We start from the raw sequence: 22,727 nt of genomic DNA on the forward strand, positions 1-22,727 counted from the left end.
TTATGTCTGTCGCTCGAAATCGAAACAGACACGTGACCAAAATGTTTCATCGATTCGACGGGAAAGCACAAATGTATCTTTACTTTCTGAGTCACTCTCGCGAGCGGTGGGCGTGGGTGGGCGTGGCAGATGCGGCACACACAAATTGTGCGTGCGTGTGTGTGTTTAGTTTATTGGGATTGTTAGCTGTCCGCGGAATCGCTGTTAATTCGCAATTAAAATGCGCAACCTGTCGACAGCCAACGAAATGTCAGCCTCTGACATTTTCCACAGTCCATCGAAATCCATCGAAATCGTGGCCTATCAATAATGCCGGCAGAACATCAAAAGGCCATCCGATGATCGACGGACGAGACCCTCGAGAAGTTGGCAGTTCGGACAGATATTCCGCATACCAAAAAATTGCTATGTCAGAACTATTCAAAACCCGATAACTGGGCAAATCATTAATATCACATAAATTGTTCTTACGTAAAAATACTCTTAAATTGTTAAGACTTTTCCTTGGTTTGTACGTACTTACCTACCCCTCTCACAAAAGAAAGTAATAACCCTGCTAATTTTCATTGAAAAAACTTACGTTTTATTGACTAAACTCACAAGAAGAAGGCAAAAACATAGAATAAATAATTTAGGACCGACGGGGAAATATTCCTTCACTCGGCTGTCTCAGTTTCATTAGGACTTACAGCTAATTTAGCTAATTTTGCTCTGCACTTTGCTAATAGCAAATGGACCAATAAAAAAAAAAAAATGTCGTACATACAAATGTAACTAGTTGGTAACTTTTGTGCGTTTTGCGACGATGACGATCTAAATGGATAACACTAAGTATGCTCTAATTATAGGAAACTCTGTAAGCGGCGTATACTTTTCGAAAGCACCTAAACTTAAGTTACGATCTAGCGAAATATCAAATAGTATTTGGGTTACAATTTCACTGCTTTCTCTCTATCTTTCTCACACATTTCTCCTTCTCCAGCTTCGACCCTCCCAGCGCCCTTGATCCTTGCGATCCTTTGTCTTTAGTTGTAGAAAAAAAAAATCACTAAAAAAACAAAAGGCGTATGAAAAAAAAGAAGTCCCAGTGGCGGTTCTGCCCCCGCAGCGTCCGCAGATCCAATGGATTCTCGTAGTAGCTAGTGCTTAGTGTGTGCTGGTGCCTCTACAGCTCTGCAGCTCTGCAGCTCTACAGCTCCTCCAGGCAACGGACATTGGTCAGCATGATCCGGGTGAGCCGCCAAACCTGCTTGGCGGCATTCTCCAGGGCACCCGGCGACTTGCCCTTGAACAGATCCATATTGGGCAGGAAGTAGTGCGGACAGCGGCGGCACTGCAGGCAGGATATCAGCTGCAGGAATATCCCATTGATCCGGTCCGCGATGCAGTTCTCCTCCCATTCCATCTCGCGCGGATGCTTCTCGCATTCGTAGAGCAGCAGGGTCTTCAGGTGGTACGACGTCACCGGATTGCCGGGCAGGTCCAGGTGCCGATCACGCAGGGTCTTCAGAATGCTCAGGCAGCGTCGTCGACTCGCTCCTGGAATTGAGGTGAAGAAATGGAATGGAGTTGCTGAATAAGGTAATTCCCCAAACTAAAGTCTAGTTAAGCCTAAATAGTCTCATAGAATTGCAACAAAATATAAGACAGGATGCTTAAAAGCACTTGAAACATATCAATTCCTATCAGTTCTATAACAAAAAAAAACATAGAAAGCATATAATATTGATTGGGTTAGTGGGTGGGCCTTGCTGGTAAGGATGGAGTTCCGAATGGAGTTCCGAAGATTGCCCTTGGCTCAATGCATCATTATGTCCATGCGATGCTATCGATATTATTGAATCGAAACGATTTCGACAGAACTATAGCTGAATCGTTCTTTGTCAGTTAAACAGCAACTGATCGATGGGTTTGGTCATTAGAAGTCTTTCTATCTCAAGTACATCGGTTCATTTATTTCGCTAACTATTTTGACCACTTGAGAAACCTATTTGGATTTTCGTACCCTGACTCATGCCTTTCGTGCGCTGATATCAAATAAAAGTATTTAAAACTTCAAGATATTCATACTACCAATAAAAAGTTAAAACACTTGAGATCCTTCCAGTGAAATTACATATATTATATTTCATAGATAGGTATTATTGAGTAGATTCGAGTAATACAAACATCATAAGGCTGTGGCAATATTCAATTCTTTATGTTCTTCGCCCCTTCAGTTTGATTGATCAACCCATATACGTATATGAGGTACTTATGTTCTGGTTTCAATTTCTCCTTCGAGAGGCGGACGTACAGGTATAAAGTCGGACTGATTCCTAATTTATTGTGGCCCGAGTTCGTTGGAGCACATAAATCATGGCTACGTTGGCACGATGTCAGCCGGGCTAATCTCGGCTCCGGTCCGATAATCACGTCTACGGCTTTTTTCCCGCTCCGGAGCGTCTTGCTCCGGGTTCCGTTTCACATTTTGGGCTAATCAATATTGAACGATATTGCCACAATATTGGCACTCGACTCGTGGGGTCGCAAGAAATCGGGCAAAACAAGTGCGATTCCAAGTACCTCGAATCGAAATCGAAATCGAAATCCCAATCCCAATCGAGTCCATGTCAAGTGGACGTTAATTTGGTAGCTGCTAGTGACCGTGCTAATTATAGTCACGATCTGGCGATATCGATACACTTATGTACCCCACCTTATTCCCAGAAAGCTAGTTTAGGGGGAGTCGGAGTCTGGGTCTCAATTCGTTTTCAGTTTTCGGAGAGCATTAAATTAAATGACAAACACGCGGTGAAAAAAGTCGGATCAATATCGATCAGAGATCGTTGTCAGCGGCCTTAGAATTGATTTCGGTTTCAGTTTTGGTTTCAGTTTTTTGTTTCTGTTTTTTTTTTTTGTTTCTGTTCTCTTACTGTCTCTGTTTCGATTTTTTGGCTGGATTTTCGTTTCTCTGGTTTGCCTCGGCTCCCAGCTTTTAGCTCCCCCCCCCCCCCCCCCGAAAACCCAATCTTTGTGGCTCTTTCTTTATTTTTTTCCTTTCTTACCCCGTGTGTGTGTCATCTCATGCCTGGCCTGGCCTGGCTGTTGTTTTATTTATTTGTTGACTTTATCTAATCGCCGAGATTTAAAATATTTATAAAATCGTTTAGAAACTTATTTATGGCCCAGCCATTGGCATTGTTCATACAGAAACCCGTTTCTTTCGCTCTGTAGCTCCATAGTCCGACCAACTAACCGTCTAACTGCCTTGGGACTACGACTACCGAGACTGCGCTTATCTCTCGGGGATCAGCAGATTTGTGTGCGTTGTCGCGCTGCGACCAAATACCCAAAAAAAAAAAAAAAAAAAACAGAAACTGAGGAGCTAAAGACTCCAACTCCCCGTGTTCGGGCTGAGACTCCCCCCATCGATCGAACATCAGATTTATGATCGTAGCCAACCGGGCGACGCTGGCTCGTATCTCATATCATATCTGGGCCCGATAATCGGATGTCTCGTTGGGCAGTCGTCGACTCAATGCGAGTGGGTCCCCACTAATCGCCGGCCATCTTATCGCCCTGCCTAATTGAATCTGCAGTGCAATTTCCCGCCCAACTATGCAGATTCCGTGTGACAATCGCTGCAAGCTGATTGTGACCATCTTCGCATCGTAGATATACATACATCGATTTTGGATAATACTACACGATAAGCAGTCATTCTGAGATCCTAAGCTCAAATGATATCTTATCTTACATGAACATTTAAAAATGATACAAGTGTAAAACATCCTTTAAAGAATCCTAATATGGTGATCTCTTAAGATCCTTCTATAATCCAATTTCCATAGCTCCATAGCTTTCCATAGAATCTGCCGTTTAGAATTCAACTAAAGTTAGTTAAATCCATTAAGTGGGCTTCTCATTAGATTACTAAAAACTAAAATGGAACTTCATTTTTTCCCAACTAGCTGAAAGATCTCCAAAATGATATGATGTTCCCCCGTCCGACGGTTAATTTACAACCAATTACGGGCGTATCAAGACCAAGTCGCTGATTTGATGGGAATAAATCAATTCAGTTTAAGTGTGTCACTGATTACTGATTGGGGGACACTACCAAAACATGCCCGAAAAACGGTAGCCACTCATTCGGCACTGAGAGAAATAGTTTTCAAAGCAATGGTATTTCCGATTAATTAAGAATTTTTTGCGACTACAAAGATACTTGTCTTCAAATCTATCTTATGATAACATTCGCTTGATAAAATATATTTCTTAGTGTATAAATTGAAAGGCGTGAATGTGGATACCAGGATATATCTTTTAACCATAAAGGAAACTAGGAACTATGTAATTGCAAGAGTTGCAGTCTTTAAGCTAGTGTGTGAAAAAAGAGTTAAGTGCTCTACCCTGAGTAGTTCCCATATAGACGACAATACAACCCGTCTAAGATTTCCCGACGGCAACTCACCTTGCAGCAGCCGGTTTTCGGCGTCGGTGAAGCTGAGCACCCAGGCGTCGCCCTCCATGGCGGAGTTCTTGCCCTGCAGTGCGATGCACTCCTTGGATAGCATGTCGAATCCCTCGGTCTTCACCTCGGCGACGATGTTGGGATGCGGCCATGGGATGCCCGGCAGCGGCCAGTGGGAGGCGGATCTCGGCCAAAGGCCGGCGCACTTAAAGGCGGGCGTAATCTGGACAATGATGCGCTCCCGGATGCGCAGCTTTACCTCCGTGGTGTCGGCGATCATCTTGACAATGTCGCGGTAGGCGCACTTGTCGCAGGCCTGGGCCACCAGGGTCTGGAACCTGGAGCGGATCTTTCGGGCGGACAGATACCCACTGGCCGTGATGAACTCCACCCACAGGGACATGGATCTCTTCCTTCCATCGCTCAGCTTCAGGACGGCACATCCCGGCAAGGTGCCATCGTCCACAAAGTTGAGCACGCCCATCTGATTCAGGTAGATGATGATCTCGAATTCCGTGGGCGATATGACCTCCAGGCCCTCGAAGCGACCGTTGTAGTCGTTCAGCGAGGATATGAAGCGCGGCTCCTGCACCTCCACCTCCTTGAGCACGTCCTGGACGATGCGACACACCTCCTGGATCTGCTTGTGGATCTGCGCCTTGCGCACCTGGACACGGTCCGCACAGTACTTGTTCATCTGGTAGACCATCTTGGACTGCGCCGCAATCATGTCCGACGGCACCAGCATTCTCCACACGGCGGGGCACTTGGTGGCGCCCAAAAGTCTTTAGTCTCTGCTGTTGGAATCACTGCCAACTTCACTCATTACCTAGGAGGCACACATGTAGTTAGTCACACACAAAAAACAATAAGTAATTTAACGGCACAGCGACGGTTCTGCAACTTGGATTATTTTCGTTTCTCGTTTTTTGATTCTTTCAATTTGGTATCCCTATATTGTGATATTTAGATTCTTTTAGATTCTGCAAGACGGCACAGCGACGGGGACCCTAATTCTTTTTTCTGATTCATCAACTAGCTCTTCAATTCTCCGCTCTCTTTCTCCCGCGTCTTCTCGCGCCGTCAACTCAACATTGACTGATTTCGAATGGCGGGCGCACCGCAAGAAAACTGCCGCTGCCTCAGCTTCTGCCAGCGTCGCTGCAGCCGCTGGCTTCGCAGCCCAGATGGGCTCCCCTTTTCAAGTGCGAGCGAGACAGCTCCAGCCACGAGCGCGCTCTCTCTCTCTTTCTCTCTTTCGCGCTTGCTCCCCAACATGGCTGTGCCGCTCTCTCTCTCTCTCTCGCTATAACTATAATTTGAAAAACAAACAAAAACATAAAGTAACATAAAGTAGCATAGGGAAACACTGCAGATCTTTGGCTATAGTTTATTCTATAGTTATATTCCCGTAGATAAGCCCGGCTTTTAAGCCACCCTTCCATTGGCTCCGCCCCCTTTGGCACTCTCTCACGCACACACGCGCATCTAGGCATTGCCTCGCTCACACAGATACTCACCCATACTAAGTACTCACCTCGTTTGTTTGTTTGTTTTGCCTGCTTGGGGTTGTTGTTGCCTTTGTGGTGGGTGGAAACGGTGGACTGAATGAGTTATTGGGGAATTGTTGGTGGCTTTTTGCGGATGGGAGCGTACATTGGGTTGGGCGTCGCAGGACAAGTCTAATGTGCCAGACAGTAGAAGTAAACTAAAGAGTCCTGGGATTATAAATATTGATTTGTTTACTCTTCAAGTAAGTAGTCCAAAATGGTGACATACGTTTGTTGAATGTTAAAAGTTAATAAATGGCTTAACTTTTGTTTAAGGCCACCTCATCACAAAATCAATGCATCATAACTTGGCTAAAACAAGTCGTATCTTCAAATGTTATACCTTCCCGAACTCAGCTCGTGCCGTACTAACATCGTATATTCGAAACTGGACTTTTAAATTTTTTAACCATTTTTCGAAAATTTGGAAAATAAAATAACAATCATTAAAATAACAAAAAATTGGTAAAAAATTATTTTTCAAAAATCAACTAAATTGGAATACAGATTTTTAGATGGCTTAAGCACAAGCTTTTAGAGGTATGCCACGTGCAAATTGGGTTACATTTGGCCAAGTTATGAGTTGTGGATATTCAGTATATGGACATATATATATTATATAGATATATTAAATTGAAGCAACTTGTTTCCCTCGAAAATAAGTGCATTAATATTCCATCTTATTATTGTTATTGCTAATAGCAAAAAAAACCTTACACATGAAATCTAAGTAATACTTTTCCCAGAGATTATCCTAAAAGAAATGGTTCCTTCTCTTCCGCCAGAGAGTATCTATTTATCTCCCTCCCCCAACTGCCGCCGTCTCTTTCGCTCGTCTACACGCCATTGAATTCCTTACCGAATTAATGCATATCTAATGTGATTAATGAGCGCTTAACACGAGCTCTCTGGACCCCATCCACTCCACCATATTTGCGCTTCGTCCAGGGTGGGGTCACCACATACCCCTCCGGAGACCGGAGACCGGAGACCCAGGCCCAGAAGTCCGAGATCCAGAGGGCAAGATGGAGATGGCCTGTCCGTTCGAACATTAAGTTGCACTTTAAAGAGCGGCGGACAAATTATTATGTATAATTCAATTTGAACTGTGTGCCGGAACGTGCATTAAGATAATGCTAATTAACACCTCGGGGTTGGACTATACTCGCACTATGGCTATATCTATACGCATGCAATATTCCCAATTCCCCCAGATGCTTTTCCCATCTCTACGCCTCTCTTTCTTTGCGATAAGCCAGCGTTGAATGGAGCCTGTCGGGGATTGGGAACGGTAATGGGGAATGGGTATGGGCATGGACACCTAGAATGGAAATGGAAATGAGGCGAGCTGATAGGAGGGTCTGAAAAATGCGTTCAGAATCATTTTAATGGCCGCGTAAATGTGGAAAATTATCAAAGGAACACGAACTTAATTGCGGCCATTATCGCTTTTATGGCGTATAAATTGGAAATGAATTATGCAACAGCCGCAGGAGCGGCGTCTCGAGATCTTCATTAGTGGCCAAGGTCAGATCGAGAGGTCCGTAAAAGGTCCCGTCCGTCCAACAGCCCGATATCGTCGATCTTTAGCATCGATGTGCAGGATTTATGCGTGTCAGCGATCGTCGATCGATCGGCGATAGTTTCCGATCCAATCCTATCCGGTAGTCGCGTCTTTAATTAAATTGTGTATGTTGGCAGTGTGTCGCCGGCTCTTCTTTGGGGTCCTCCAAAAAACGACTTCATCGGGAGGCACTGCTTATCAGCTGCACAAGATCTCCACCTTCAATCCCTCCCAGCATCTGCACCGGAAAAAATTTAGCTGTCCCTTGCGCATAAACTCGTTATACAAACATACAGTTTTAATGGCAACTTAATAATAATGAATAAACAACATTGCCCCTCTTTTTCTCTGTAGGACACATACGCTTTCTGGTTGCGCGGCAAATGAGCAAATGGCGGAAAATTAAGGAGGGAAAGGAGCATCTGATGGTGCAGGAATAGCAGGAGCAGCACCAGAAACCGAAAAACAGAAACAGAAGCGACAACTGCAGCACAAAGATTGCAATCTCCGCTGGCAGCAACATCCCTTCGCCCGACGATCCTCCCCTGCTTTCATCCATTCCCTGGGCATTCCCTTGCTGGGAAACGATGTCCAGCAGCAGCTGCTGTTCCTGCACGACACTCTGACCCCCATCCCCCCCCGTCTTGCTTCCTTCTCCCCCTTTGGCGCAATCCCTTCCTTTCTTCTTCGTGGCGCTTTTGCAAGAGCGACACTTTGACGCGGACATGTTCATTTATCCGGAGATTCGGGCCAGAAGATGGAAGCAGAAGATACATATAGCCAGGTCGGTGTTTGTTTACAGGCTGAGTTGGTAACTTTCGGAAAAGGTTAAGATTGGCGACTTCTAGGACTATCGAATATATCGAAGGTGAAGAAATGAGCCTACGCATTTCTTTGATTGAAATTAATATTTAAGCGGGTATCAATCACGAATGGGTTACATAATACCCCAGCTAAGATGTAGATATCGATTATAAGACATCAAAACGAAAGCTTTTCAAACATTCATTCTTAGAAGCCACACACGCTCGGAGGTTGGATTACCTTAGTTCTCAACGACTATATCATCGGGTTACCTCAAAGCAACCTTCTGGGCCCAGTGACATTTCCCCGAACTCATGGCTCCCAAATGAATGGGGAGTGAGGAAAGGATGGGCAAACATGCCATATAACTCGGCTTAATTAGGCCAAACAAAGATGCACCTTGCCACACGATCGCTCATCGATCATTTTCCGATTGAACTGGCCGGAGCCCTGATAATCCCGGTATATATATGTATATAACCTTTTCTCCTCCTGTCTCTTTGCATTGTTCTCCTCCCTTTGTATGTTAAGTTATTTTTTTATTATATTGGTTTTCTTCTGAATGGTTAAGCCTCTCTTATTGTGCACTCGAGTTTGTCATTCGATATGATGGCCCCGTTGACAGGCCCCGCTTTTGATGAAGACAATCGCTGGCGCTTGTCTTGGGTAGCATGCATGCATATATGCTCCTGATTCCCCTCCGACTGGTTCTTTTGGAGTCGGAATTGAATTCGGAATCGGTGGTGGCATGTGCAAAGGTCAGCTGGCTGCACAGAGGGCAATGGCATTCCACGGTTAACATTTACCTGGCATTAGTCCGCCCTGGAGCCCTTTCCTATATACCCATTGGATAACCATTGGAGACCCCGAGACCTGAGTGCCGGGGAACCCGCCGTAGCCCGTCGCAACCCCCTGATCTAACCAACTGACTCTGCTTGCTGGCCAAGTGGCGCCTGCATCCCGTCGCGCGTCGTCTGCATATGCGGAATATGCGTGAGCGTCGCCACGAAATGAGACTGGAGAACAAGCTCAGACGCCCGATGTTCCCCCCGCATCCACCGCATCCAAATCTTTACCCTCCATATATATGTACATGCATATATACACATACATACATATGTGTGTGTGTATGCAGATACGCTCCGCTCTCCCAGCCGCGCCATTAAAATCAGCGACATGCGGTTAAATATGCTTAAGTTTTTCCGCGGACAACTTGAAATTAAGTAGATGCCATGATGCAAGCAGGGGGAAGGGGGAGGGTCGGGAATGGTGCAGGATCATGCAAATTGTTAGCCCCCGATCACCGGTCTTCCCCCTGCGATTCGGACAGGTCCCATGTAGTTGGCTCGATTTATATTTTGTTTGGTCAGAGGAAATATCAACGCGTTTGCGTAAATGCTGGCTTAATCCATTCATTATGGCCATTAGGCTTTGTACGGCCTGATGGGTTCCAGTTACTGGTCCTGTTGCATCTTCTCTTCCATTTCCCCCCGATAATTGCAGAGCAATTGATTAATCCCAGCCCTGGTGCCTTGTCAACGGGCTGTAATCTTCTCCTTCTTATTTCTTTCCAGCTGGAGCCACTACACTGACACGTTCCCCAAAGTTGAAGGAAGTAAAGGTTTTGGACCAGGAGGTACTCCGGTAATTGGTTAGTAGCAGTTATCCGGTAATTGCATGGGCCACAATCTGGAGTTGAAGGAATTACCTAATGACAGGGAGTGCTCTTCGAATGGAAAGGTTAGTGTTATCGATTATTTCCGCTGGATATCGTGAAAGTTGCAAAGTTAGACTGTAATCGATGGCAAAGAAAGCTTATTCATTTCATTTTGAAAATCATATATTTGTTATCGATCGTTTGCAAGATCGAGGGCTTTTAGGCACTTTAAGTTAGCATTTTACCTAGCGTTAAGTGATCCCCATTTGATCAGTTCGCCTGCCATGTGGCGCAGCATGGTCACTTTTGGGTTGGCAAGGATGCCACGATCTTCCCACAGCATTCGGTTTCGAAATCGAGACGGGAATGAGATCATTAGCGATCGTTCTCATTTAAATTATAACCAAAAACACATGCAGCGCTGACCGTCAGTCGGGAATCGGAGATCTGGAGTCTGGGAAGTGGAGTCGAACTGGTTGGGATTCACTATATGTATATATATGCACATAGTGGGCAACCGGGAAGGCTGGCTGTCTTATCGCTCGGCTTCATTTAAATTATGGCAACGATTTTCGAGTGGCAGTCGTTATGCTGATATTTGGTTTTTGTTTTGCATTTAATGCAATTCCTGCAGATCGCGCAACATGCGCTGATGAGCCATTAGGCCATTAGTCGCCTCTAAACGAGCCAACAACGCGAGGATCGGGAATCCGGATGAAGCTGCAGACGAACGAGGCGAACTCGGAGAGGCATTGGAAGATAAGGGAACTGGAGCTGGCGCCCATAAACATGAAATTGCTATTATGGCCCAGAAATGGGCTACCAAGGGCCACTTTGCATTATCGGAACTGGAATGGCATTTTCAGCCCAGAGGACTGGGGGTATGGACATACTCATTCGAACCTCGCTGACCATCGATCACTGCTCTCTCTCTCTTTCTTGGCGATCCTTAACACCTCCCTTCTTGCTTCCTCCTCCTGGTGGCATTTCCCATTGTAAAGTTGACAAATTTATGGAGCAAACACGTCGCAATCCCAGTTGGCTCGTATTGTACAAGTGTTTATTTTGATGGCCATCACAGCCAGTCGCTAATTAGGATGTCCCCCCTCGCTGAAGCTCCGGAGTATCTCTCCGTGGTATGTGGTATCTGGTATCTCGTCTGGTATCTGGTATCCAATTCGAGGCATCTGTGGCATCATTAAAATCAAAATCATGCAAACGTTTAACTGCGCCACAAAAGTTGTCGCAACAAACCCACGACGAGATCTTCTGGGCAGGATCGTTAAAACGAGGCAGTTACAAGGCAGTTGGCCATTTCGAGCTGCCCAAATCCCGCCATAAACTCGGCAAACTGATGAGGCTGGAAAGCGAGTCTTGTCTCTGATGGTTCACAATTTGTAATTGAATGCATGTAAATTGATTTCATCTACCAGCGGTCATAATTTCGCCGGTTTTATGTCCTCTATCTCGGTTTGGAGAGCGGCTATCTCTCGTTTGGCGGACAGCAGACAGCGGACAAATGGCAATTGGAACTTTATAAATTTCAGCGAGGCGGCTAAGTGATGCACATGTGCTTAATATTATCGGCAAGTACACTTTAGGCCATTAGCAGGCCATTTAGCTGCTGTCCCTGTGTCCTGTTGCCCGTTTATTCCATCCGTTTGTCCCGGCCAACTCCTTGGCGTCAACTTGATTGTGATAATTCTGTGAGAGCTGATCATGCTGCTATCTTGAATTATGCCAGTTTTGTAATTTTATGCGAATCTTGTTAATTGCACATAAACTTTCAGACCATGCCCCCCCCCCCTCCCTATCTATCTGTCGCGTTCGTTCTCTTTCTTTTAGTGTGGTACGCACGCAACGAAAGACTTAGGCAACGAACTCGATCGGCAGCTGCGTATGGAAAACGTTTTGTGGCTAAACAGCGGGGTGCGGTGCCACAACAACATGCTAATGAGAGCTTGCAAATCCAAAATGAACTAAAGCAACAAAATGAAACGCAACACGAAATGGGTATTTTCCCAAAGGAAATTCATACTTAGCCGTCTGTCAGGAACTGTCATTATCCCCTGGACGTTTCCATTGTGAGAACTACACGATAACGAGCGAGAAAATCACTGCGCTTCAATTGAAAATGTTTAGTTTCGAACAATTATCACCTAAAGTGCTGAGTGCTACTTGTCTTCATTTGAGCAATCAACGATTCTGATATTATGACTAATAGTGACGCCTTTCATATCGATAGAAAAGTTCGAAAGAGTAAGTATAAAATTACTTATATTTGATAAATCTCAAGTTGTATCATACGGCCCGGCAAGCAAAGAGAACTCCCCCGTTTTCGCGACGCATAATGAATGTTCGAAATCAATTTGGCCGGAGAAAGGATCGGAGTATCGCAATCGAATCCAGCAGGGTCTCCAGTCCAGGAGGAGCACCTCTGGCGCCGCATTCGCAGTTGCAGCCAGAACCAAAGACGCAGTTACTCTCTTCAAAAACGCATAAATTGCGGTTAATAACGCGCGCTTAGGCCACAACTCACGTCAGAATGCATCAAGGGGCACCGTATGGCGAATATTTATATTTCGCTCCGTCGGCTTTCGACGCTCGCCCCAATGAGAAGTGGAAACAACAGGCCAACAGCCACGCAAAACCAATAAAGGCTCCAACTCCAGCTCCGATTCCAGTTGGAGCTTCGGGCAGTCGCAGAGCGGTACACAGCAAACAAATGGCAGCTAGTAAAGTTTGATCAGTCATTTAGATCACCTTCCTATAGAATGGGATAGGAAATATTTCGAAGAAGGTTACTTTTAAACCTTTTTTAATATATATTCTTGCTAAGTTCGAACTTTACAATACTTTTTGCTCTGTGTAGAGAAGAGCAAAGAGTTGGGGCAGCGTGACTGCGGCTGGGATAAATTATTTTGGGACAAGCAAAATATCACTTCGATTAATTCAAACAAAGGCCCAAGCACGGCGAAAGGAAAAGAAAGAAATAAAAGCTAAGCGCCTTCGGTGGAGTTCCTCAATCCCTCCAAAAACCCCCCTTCATTCAGCCTCCCACACTCAGAGGCTCTTTGCAAATAGAGTTGGCAGGAAGAATTGAAAATCGACATCCTTCCCTCCTCCCACTCGCACCGTGATCTGTATCATGTGTGTAGAAAGCGGGTATAGAATGGGGGTAGATTGCAAAATATACCTCCTCAAGTTATTCGAACTACGCCCATGTCATGGTTACTGGATCTGTTATTGTTTCTCCCCTTTGCCTCATTGCAATGCCCCTTGTTGCTGGGCTTGTTTATTTGGGATTGAACTTAATTTGGACATGATAAGTTGCTCTCTGTCGGCAGGACGTCGGTTTCCTTTCAAGTGGGCTTTCAGATCGCTTGGGTTATGGTGCGGCTTATTGATGTTTTACTTGCAAATGGCGTAATGCAAAACCAGAGTCCACTCGTTCGATAAGGATAATATGGCTTGCATTTGAACTGAACAAAATTAAGAATCGCATGGATATGCGACATGGAAATACTACCCTTCCTATCAAAATAGGTGATTAATAATTAATCTACTGAAGAGCCTAAAATTGAATTTAAAATAAGCACTATTTTGTATTCTTTTGTTTCGTCCCACTTCTTCTACCTGTGCGTTATTTTTTTGTCCTCTCCTCTCATTTAAGCCACACGCAGTTTTGTTCACAGCAAAAGTGTCTTAAATTGCATAGCCGAGCACATGAAAAACAAGCAATTTAGGGCAATTTCGATTAAAATCAATATTTACAAGGCTCAACCAGCTTCGGCAGGCAGAAGAATCGTGGGGCGAGCAAAGACGGCAAGGTGGAGAGTAGCTCCAGTCACGAGATTCTTCTGACTTGCAGTGCGCCAAAATTACAAATTTAAACATGAAAAGTTATAAATAATGCGACGATGATGGGCAGTGCTAAGGAGTCGGGGATGCACTGGCAGAAACAAAAAGTACGCCTTGATACAAACACTTTTATGTGAATTGGTTAACTTTTGAAGGTATATTCTTAAAGATTTTCGCAGTGCAGGTTCGGGAGATCTGGAGACTCCTCTTCCATCGGCTACCCAAGTCAAAGTCAGTGTTTTGGCCCAGACCGAGGACTCAGAGACTCGAGAGCCCCGAAGGCGGAAGACGCGATCAGAAGACCCAATCCCTCTGCTAAAGAGCCGTTGATGTGGCCCGATCTCGATCCCATATAACCATACCCATTCCAGAACCCAGTTCGGTTCTGGTTGCATTGGAGGCCTGGTGTTGTTGGTTTGCTTTGGTAATCACCTTTTGTTATAAAGACTGTAATTAGGGCTTCATTAAAAGGGTGGTCCGAGCTTGTCTTCGCCTGGCAGCCCCGGGAACGAACGTTGATTGAAAACGCTCGCAAGAGGCGGTTGAGAGGGGGGCGTGGCGGGGCCTGGAATGTAGCGCCGATCAACAAGCGGGCCACGCCCACCGCGCACGCCTCATAAATAAAGTGAAATGTGCGTGCGTGCGATCGTCGCGATCAGCGTACAGTGGTACTTAGCTAATTGAATAAGCAACAATGGAACTATTTTATTAGAATTTATTAATAAGGGCAGATAATATTTTGTTAGGATCATATTTGAAAAGTATCCCATAAAGACAATATGTTAAATTAAGCCAACAAGTAAGAACCAAATATAGAATCAAGTGGGAAAAGGATATTTACCCACTGTACTGGCAAGCAAAACAAATAGCGAGCCGTGCATAATTACAGTCCTCGCAAAGTGTTCCTTTATGGAGGGGCGGACACTTGCAGCGCAGTTTGTTCACCTGCCTCGGATCCCGACTCCAATTTCGATGCACATCTCTGCGAGTGCCCACTGTACGGTTGGACCCACCGCGTTGGGGAAATTTCACGCCTGCCAGCTATATTTGCAAGTCGGACTCAGCCCCATGGAACCACACATCCCAAGGCCCCAAAGAAGATCCATCTCGGTTTGGTTTGGGCTCTTGTTTGCTTGGATAAACGTCGCAATGGGCGCAATAATTAAAATGCCATCAATGCACCTGTACCTGTTTTCCCCGGCTCCCACTCCCTTCATCTTTCTGCTTTTCCTACCTGTGCCGTTGGATTGATCGCTTGATCCAGCACGATAAAAAGTAGTCGAATAAAAAGCGGGTATGCACATAAATACATACATACATAGATGGAGGAGGGGGGGAAATGTCACCAAGACGGCAGCGGATAGAAATTCAGGGAGTTGGGGGCGTGGGCTCAATGAACATATGATTTATAGGCCGGGCATGTCTGCTGACAGGCCGCAGTTTCGATCGCCAACTGTTTGAAGAACATGGAGATGAGACCCGATCCCCGATCCCCGATCCTCGATCCCTGACCCTCATCCACCTGGCTCGCATCCACCGACATCATCCTTATCGTCCTGGACGTTAGATAAAAAGGCCATCAGTCTTCGTGCGCTGGACTTCGGCGTATCCTCCAGTCCCTTTTCCCATTTTCGTCCCTTGAAAATGTGTAGTTTCCCAAAGTTGTCAACGTACTTCTTTCACTTTGATCAATACCTTCTTAGTATTATGCGCAAGGAAAAAGGGAAGAGTCATAGATCTAGCTCATCTTCATAATGAGGAGTTCAATTAGGAGTACACAAACTAGCGTAAATTAATAAATTGGCGATGAAATCTAAAATGTTGTCAAACAAATTGAAATTCTAGAGGAAAGAATCATTGTTTTGGCCATAACTACGTTAAAAATAATCCAAATATGGAATGTTATGCCCCACTGAGCTTCTACTTTAATGTACAATCAATGGGTGTTGCAATCTGGGAAATTAAATTTGTGTCATTTTTTTGCAATTTTTTATGATGTTACCCCTTACCAAAAATGCAAAAAATTGAAAAAAAATAAATTTTTGAAAAGCTTGCGGAATGTGAATTTTTTTGAAAGCTTAGGTTGCCCGCTGCTTAAAAAAATGTCTCTTTTTATTGTGAGACTTATTTTGGCCAAGTTGTAGACAAAAAACAACAATTAAAACCCTTATTTTCTTATATATTTACATCCATATTTTTTAGATAATTTTAAGCAGATTTTTAACCATAAAAACGAGAAGAATTATCCAAATGCGGAATGCCATACCTCGTTGAACTCGTAACTTAATTTCCAATCGATTGGTATACCAACTTTGATACTTAAAATTTTGACCATTTTTCGCAAATTTTGATGATGTTACCCCTTACCAAAAATGCAAAAAATTGAAAAAAATTAAATTTTTCAAATGGGTCTAGAATGTGATTTGGGTGGAAGTTAAGGTTGCCCGCTGCACAAAACAGTGTCTCTTTTTATTGTGAGACTTATTTTGGCCAAGTTTTAGGCAAAAGCAACAATAAAAACCCTTATTTTCTTATATATTTACATCCATATTTTTTAGATAATTTTAAGCAGATTTTTAACCATAAAAACGAGAAGAATTATCCAAATGCGGAATGCCATACCTCGTTGAACTCGTAACTTAATTTCCAATCGATTTGTATACCAAGCTTGATATTTCAAATTTTGACCATTTTTCGCAAATTTTGATGATGGTACCCCTTACCAAAAATGCAAAAAATTGAAAAAAATTAAATTTTTCAAATGGGTCTAGAATGTGATTTGGGTGAAAAGTTAAGGTTGCCTGCTGCTCAAAAAAGTGTCTCTTTTCATTGTGCGACTTATTTTGGCCGAGTTACAGCTACGAAATCATAAATTTGTACAATTCTTGCAGTTGAAGTTAAAAAAAAAAAACACCCAGTGTGAAACCTGCATAATGCCATTGTGCGGCTGTTGTGACCGCATCAATTGTACGCGAACAATGAGCCACGCGTGTTATCGATGCGTTGCCCAAGCAATTTCCACCTTTTCACTTTTCTGGCCTTTGTCAGCTCATTACGGCTGCTGTTTTCTCAGTTCCTTTTATTTTGTTTTTTTTTTTCAATTTTTTTTTTGGTTTTCTGAGTCAGTTGTGCCTTCTTGTGTGTGGTGTGGTGCGGTTTTTGTTGTTCCTCGGGCGCTGCGGGTTGTCCGGCGGCGAAGACGCCGCTGACCTGCCGCCAACCCATTGAGTGGCGCCCGGCCAAGAGTTGCTGACCCGATGGCAATCGAGAGGTGTGCACTCGAAGAAAATATTTGAAACTCTTAGCCAAGTCTGTGCTATCAAGGATCAGTCATAGCTTTAATTGCAGTGTTTCAGTTAAGAGTAGCCATTGCCTAGATCCAACTTTTCCAAAATTATGATATCTTCTGCTTTTATTTGTGCAGTGTAATTAAGAATGGTATAAAATACAAGGGGCTTGGGGTCCACAATGTGTCATTTTAATGCCGCTCGAAATGATTTTTATTGTGCTCATTTGGGCTGTTCGGTTACACTTGCGGTCTCCTCCTCAGCGGCTCCTCACTTTTCCCCGCGATACGCAGATCTTGAAATCTTCGGGGTTGGAAGAGTCGTAAACATTTATTAGTTATGGCTCATTTCGGGGCGAATAAGCGAGAAAACACACAAACAAACAAACAAATAAACGCCCAGAACGAGTCGAGATCATCGAAGATCGAAGATCGACCACATAGCCACCTGCCGATCCAGCGATCCACCGATCAGACATCCTTTCACTTTTAATGAACCTAATGAACAGCCGCATAAATCATCGTTCGAGTAACGCACGAATGTCGAAAGTTTGTCGCGCTCATTAAATAAAAACACGGACACGCCCATAAATTCGAAGAGGTGGATACGCATACGCCCCATTAATCTATTGGATTATGAGCATTGGGGAATTAACTTGCCACATCGTTTGCTGTCCTCCTTCTGCACGGCTGCATTTAATGTCTCCTGTTGTGTGTTTGTCTTGTGGTTTCTGGCTCAGTTTCCTCTGCTGCAGGTGGCAAATACTAGAATCCTGCGGAAAGGACATACATATTTCTCGAAACATGTCGAAATTTACATAAAGTGTGTGGCGACTAATTGCGGTAGTTTGTCGGAAAAGGGTTAACTAAGAATATTGAATTCGTTCTAAAACATATTACCAGTTTCGTTGGGAATAGCTACCTTTGTATAGTTAAAGTATATAAATATTGGGAAGATGGTAAATTCGTGGGCTAATCCAGAGAGACGATAACCAGCAGAGGCAGAGCATGCATTATGTACCCCATTGTTCAGTGATCGCTGATGCATTATTATTATTATTTATTAGAACAGCTGTGGCAGCACAAACCTATGTATATACACATAAAGAAAAGAGGGCCAAACAATGGCAAAGAGGGCGGAAAAGTGGCAAATTTCGGTGGCAACGTAATTGTTTGGGCTACAAAGAAAGGCACACGGCCTATCGGGCTTGTTAATCATTTTATAGCCGAGGGTTTCGCGTCCCTCCTTCGAGGATTCCCCCTTCCATTTTACTGACTCTTTTCATCCTGTTCCACCGCCTTATCGCGATGGCGAACTTTGGTTTTGGGTTACCATCAAAACGATGTCAAAAAGTGAGAAACTCGCCGCGATTTGACACGCGATTAGATAGAAGATAGGGAGCGAATAATTCTGCCAGACGTTGGGTTGCATTGGAAAAGTCCCTACGGAACCTTTTTCCGTTTGCTTATGCAGTTTTCATAAATATTAATCGACGATTAGACTCGAATTACGACGCATAATCACGACATCGAATGGCAGCAGGGCAACATACATATGTTGTGCCCATACACTGAACAAAATGAATGCGGATGCTTATGGACGGAGGTGGAGTTCTATTAGTTCTATCCTAGCCTTAACATATTAATTACTTTTTTAAAGGCTCAACGACACACTCTTTCGAGTTCCCACAACAATGCAACAATTGTTGGCCATATTTGGCCAGTTTTGGCCATTGTCAATGGACCAAGTTGAGTTGTCGAAGGGCGTAAAGCAACATGTTTTCCAGACTTTATATCGCCTTTACCCCCACTATGCCAACTCCCACTCCACATTATGTATACGCCCTGCATGCCGAGCACGCGCAGTCGCAGTCTCAATGGCTTCTTTTTTGCCCCTAAAAGTGTTCTCTTTTTTGGGTTCTACTCCTGTTCCTGCTCACATACTCAAAATGCTCACAATCCAACTCCCACTCCTTACGCAGGGCACATTCCATTTGCCGGCTATTGTTATGGCCTGTTCCTGTTGTGTTTTCGATGTTTTATCGTGTTCAGTTGCCGTAATATTTGCCTTAGTGTAGTGTAGCAGGCGTATTTGTTTGTTTTATGGCCGCATAAAATTTAATGCCGCATAAACTTATCGCCTAACGAGCTCAATGGGCGCGAATGGAGAAAATGCGACATGCATGAAAGGGGTAACAAATGATGTAAAGAAAATACAAATTTGAAATTTCAAAAACCAGTTCGTAGCGCTGTTAATATTTTTGCGCTGTGTAAACAAAGATATGGTCGAATATGGACAGAGATAATATCCGAACATTTAGGATCCTGTTGGCCAGGCACGTCTGCCGATTTGCGAGAAATTTTAATTTGCCTTGCATTTTCAGTGCGTCGCAGCTATTTTCAGTCCGCGTGTCTCTCAGGTATTTCCTGCACTTTTTTACTGCCTCTTGTAATTTGAGCGTAATTCACGTAAACGTCGAATTCCTCGAACGTCCAGAGGCGTCTTCCCAAGGGGGGCACTAACTGAACCCGCAAACTCCTAACTTTCTTAACAAAAAGAAGTACTACTGAGCTTACAGATACATATGGTGATGGTTTGTTTTTCTAATACTTCCCTATCTTGTTATTTCCTACCAATTACTGTATTTGTTCCAAAGTGACCGATAAGCTAAATCGATTTTCTCGATATTTCTAGCCCACGCTTATGCACCTTTCCCATTTGCCAAATGGGCCATCCACGCCTTTGAACGGCGCGATAAGCTTGGCAGTCAATTTGCTTGACACCTCACGTTCATCAATGAATTGCAGCATCCACATCTGCACAGCAGCAACATCTCAGATCGCTCACTCTGCACTTCGTCAGGGTTTTTTAGTTGTCTCTTGTTTTCTGTTTTTTTTTTTTTTTTTTTTTTTTTTGTAATGCCTTTTTGTCATCGGCAACGAATCAATCTGTAAATGTGTGCGTAATTATTCCAGCAATTTGTTGGCGCGCCAATTGCTGCCAGCATTCCAGTGCGTTCTTTCCTCTCGCTCTCACACTCTACAGCCCTCTCGCTCACGCCCAGCTAACATTATGTTTTTTTTTTGTCCGCCGCCTGGTGACAAATAATTATGTTAAGTTGCATGTAATTGGCAATCCTCGCAACTCGATCCAGAAAATTGCGATTCCCTATGGGAAACAGTGGGTCGCAAAAGTTTGTGTACGTACATAGAATCGATTGGAATATCAGTTTAAAAGTTCAATCAAAATGTTAATCTTTCTATATTTTTATGTTGATAATTTGAAAATATATTTGACCAATTAGTTGATAATTGAGGATCCTGTGTGCATACTCTTTATACTCAGTTTTTGTACAGATACATATGTATGTATATGCGTGATGCGTGTGTTTTTCACGCTGCTCTTATTTTGCTGCAATTTTCTCTGGACTCTCTGCTCTGTGCTGAAATGTGCACAAAATTTATCGCCGGCAATTTGGTTGCATGTCATTCCAGCGGCAAATGCGACGTGGCAATAATTAAAAGCGGAAATGCGCTGATGAATGGGGCGCAAAAAGATCTGCAAAAATAGAGAAGAAACGTTCCAGTCAACCGAATGGAGTTACAGATGGAATGGAATGGGATGGGATGAGATAAGATAGGATCGTTGCAGATCGGATAGAACTCCTGTACCGGGGCGTGTCATCTTGAAAAGGCCATTATGTCAGGGCAGCCCTAATGCGCCTTATCCATCAAGAGATCTGAGATCGGAGATCGGGGATCGGAGATCGGGGATCGGAGATCGCAGATCTGCCATACGGAATATGAGATATGTTTGAGATCTCACCGAGAGAGCTCCGTTGAACCCAAACAAATAGGCGTCCATCAATTTGAGACGGCGAAAATCAATTGCGCCCCTAATTGATGGTGGCCCATGCATCAAAATAGCACCTGGTGAACTGGACTGGACTCGACTGGCCACAAATACAGGTAGCCAGCGATGACCCCGGCTTAAAGATCGGCTTTTGGGGCACGCGCGGCTCATTTATCATTTATCATATGGGAAAAAGTCGTTTGGTTGGCTTGAGCGGAACGAAACGAAATGCGTTTATTGCGGGGCGATCAAATTGACATATTGGCAACGCCCTCATTAGCCATCACCGATACCCATCCCCATCTACATCCCAATCCCAATACCCCAGAAGATATCCATTCCGATTCCCATTCCAAAGAGGTCACAGCCCAGAGAATCACCAAAACCCCGAGAGATCGAAACGAGCAGAACGAGTCCAATCCCATTCGGCGATGATTTATGCAGATTTTATTACACACAACACAACCGAAAATATTCTTACACTGAGCGAAAAGGCAGAATACATATATATTATGCAATGATAAATCCCATAGTTTAACCATAACTATTAACAAAACAAAAGAAAATGATAATGATTTAGATTTGCCCCTGTGTAGCGAAGTGCCACCTGTGGAGAAGTGATCGTTGATCGGATTGGATCGAATCGAATGTGAACTGAGGCGAATTAAACTAAACGGCAACACGATCCATAAAGATAATCTTTATAACAGACCTTAGTCACAGTGCCATCCGATCACTTTTGTCTTAGGCAAATGCTGTGCAGATTTAATGCCGCATTTTATGGTTGAAACGGGCGCCATTGGATGCTCTTCGGATTCGAAATGCCCAACACCGATGGGCGGCGTTAACCATAAACTTTTAATTATGCCCCATAAAGCCAGTCGCAGATGAAGCCATAAAATCCGAAACCCAATTGAGTTGTTGGCCAACATTCGTGCGCCGTGTTCCCAGTTGTGTGCTGTTCAGAAATGCTTTGTACTCCGATTGATGACCGCCAGTTGGATGGTTAACGAATGGGTGAGTAGATGAATGGGTGGGTGGTCGCTTCTCGCGTTATTTCAAAAATGTCCATTAAAAAAAGGGGGCATAATTGAATCCGATCGCCTTGGGAGCACTCCGCACAATGCCTAATGATGCAAAACAATCGAATTAGTGGCGGCTTTACTCATAATAAATAATATACATCTGGCTAACCGATGGTACTGTGCAGGTAATCTTAAAGGCTGTATGAGAAACATTGCTTTGAGTTTCCGTAAGTCACTTAAGTCCCCTAAAATCGTATATTTCATATAGATCATTGCATTTCGCGAGCTTGACGCGATTACAAACATGCTCCTTTCAGGGCCAAATTGAAACAGTCCCGAGAAATTCAAGCGTAAAAACAGAATTGAAGTCGGAAAGAAGACAGTTTTTGGGGGAAAACAAAAAGGAAGCAGCAGAGCAACTCAGGCAGGTGCCTCGTTTTTTTGTACTCATCTTTATTCTGAGAACAACAATCGGAGCACCATGCTACACTGAAAGAAATCGAATAAGGCGGCGCGTCAATGATGTATCTATGTATGTTGGTAAAATACAATGTTACCACTGCCACTTTAACAAGGTCTAAAAATCCAGTAAAAATTGGATATCTTTATTTTTCTCAGTGCTCGAAACAAAAGCTGGTCGCCGAAGTCTTGTTATCATTTTAATCCGCAGT

At 44.0% G+C, this 22,727-nt stretch overlaps 1 protein-coding gene and 1 long non-coding RNA gene across 2 annotated transcripts; one reads left to right on the top strand and one right to left on the bottom strand.

Annotated features, from left to right (window-relative positions):
• Positions 1-564: 564 nt before the first annotated feature.
• On the bottom strand, positions 565-5,563 carry mab-21. Its single transcript, NM_143714.4, has 2 exons — positions 4,457-5,563; positions 565-1,539 (listed from the first exon to the last, which is right to left on the bottom strand). The coding sequence occupies exons 1-2, from the start codon at positions 5,202-5,204 to the stop codon at positions 1,190-1,192; spliced, it is 1,098 nt and encodes a 365-aa protein (NP_651971.2). The 5' UTR covers positions 5,205-5,563; the 3' UTR covers positions 565-1,189.
• A 526-nt stretch (positions 5,564-6,089) lies between these two features.
• Positions 6,090-6,401, top strand: lncRNA:CR44499 (long non-coding RNA:CR44499). Its single transcript, NR_123809.1, has 2 exons — positions 6,090-6,209; positions 6,283-6,401. It is a non-coding gene; the product is annotated as a long non-coding RNA:CR44499 (long non-coding RNA).
• The last annotated feature ends 16,326 nt before the right edge of the window (positions 6,402-22,727 follow it).

Source organism: Drosophila melanogaster, chromosome X (genome assembly GCF_000001215.4).
Source record: "Drosophila melanogaster chromosome X".
Lineage (NCBI taxonomy): Eukaryota > Metazoa > Arthropoda > Insecta > Diptera > Drosophilidae > Drosophila > Drosophila melanogaster.

What these genes read in the sequence shown, in the direction of transcription:
- mab-21 (NM_143714.4), bottom strand. Translation starts at nt 5,204, where the DNA reads ATGCTGGTGCCGTCGGACATGATTGCGGCGCAGTCCAAGATGGTCTAC. An exon ending in CGAAAACCGGCTGCTGCAAG is followed by an intron (nt 1,540 to 4,456) that starts GTGAGTTGCCGT and finishes CCTCAATTCCAG; the next exon opens with GAGCGAGTCGACGACGCTGC.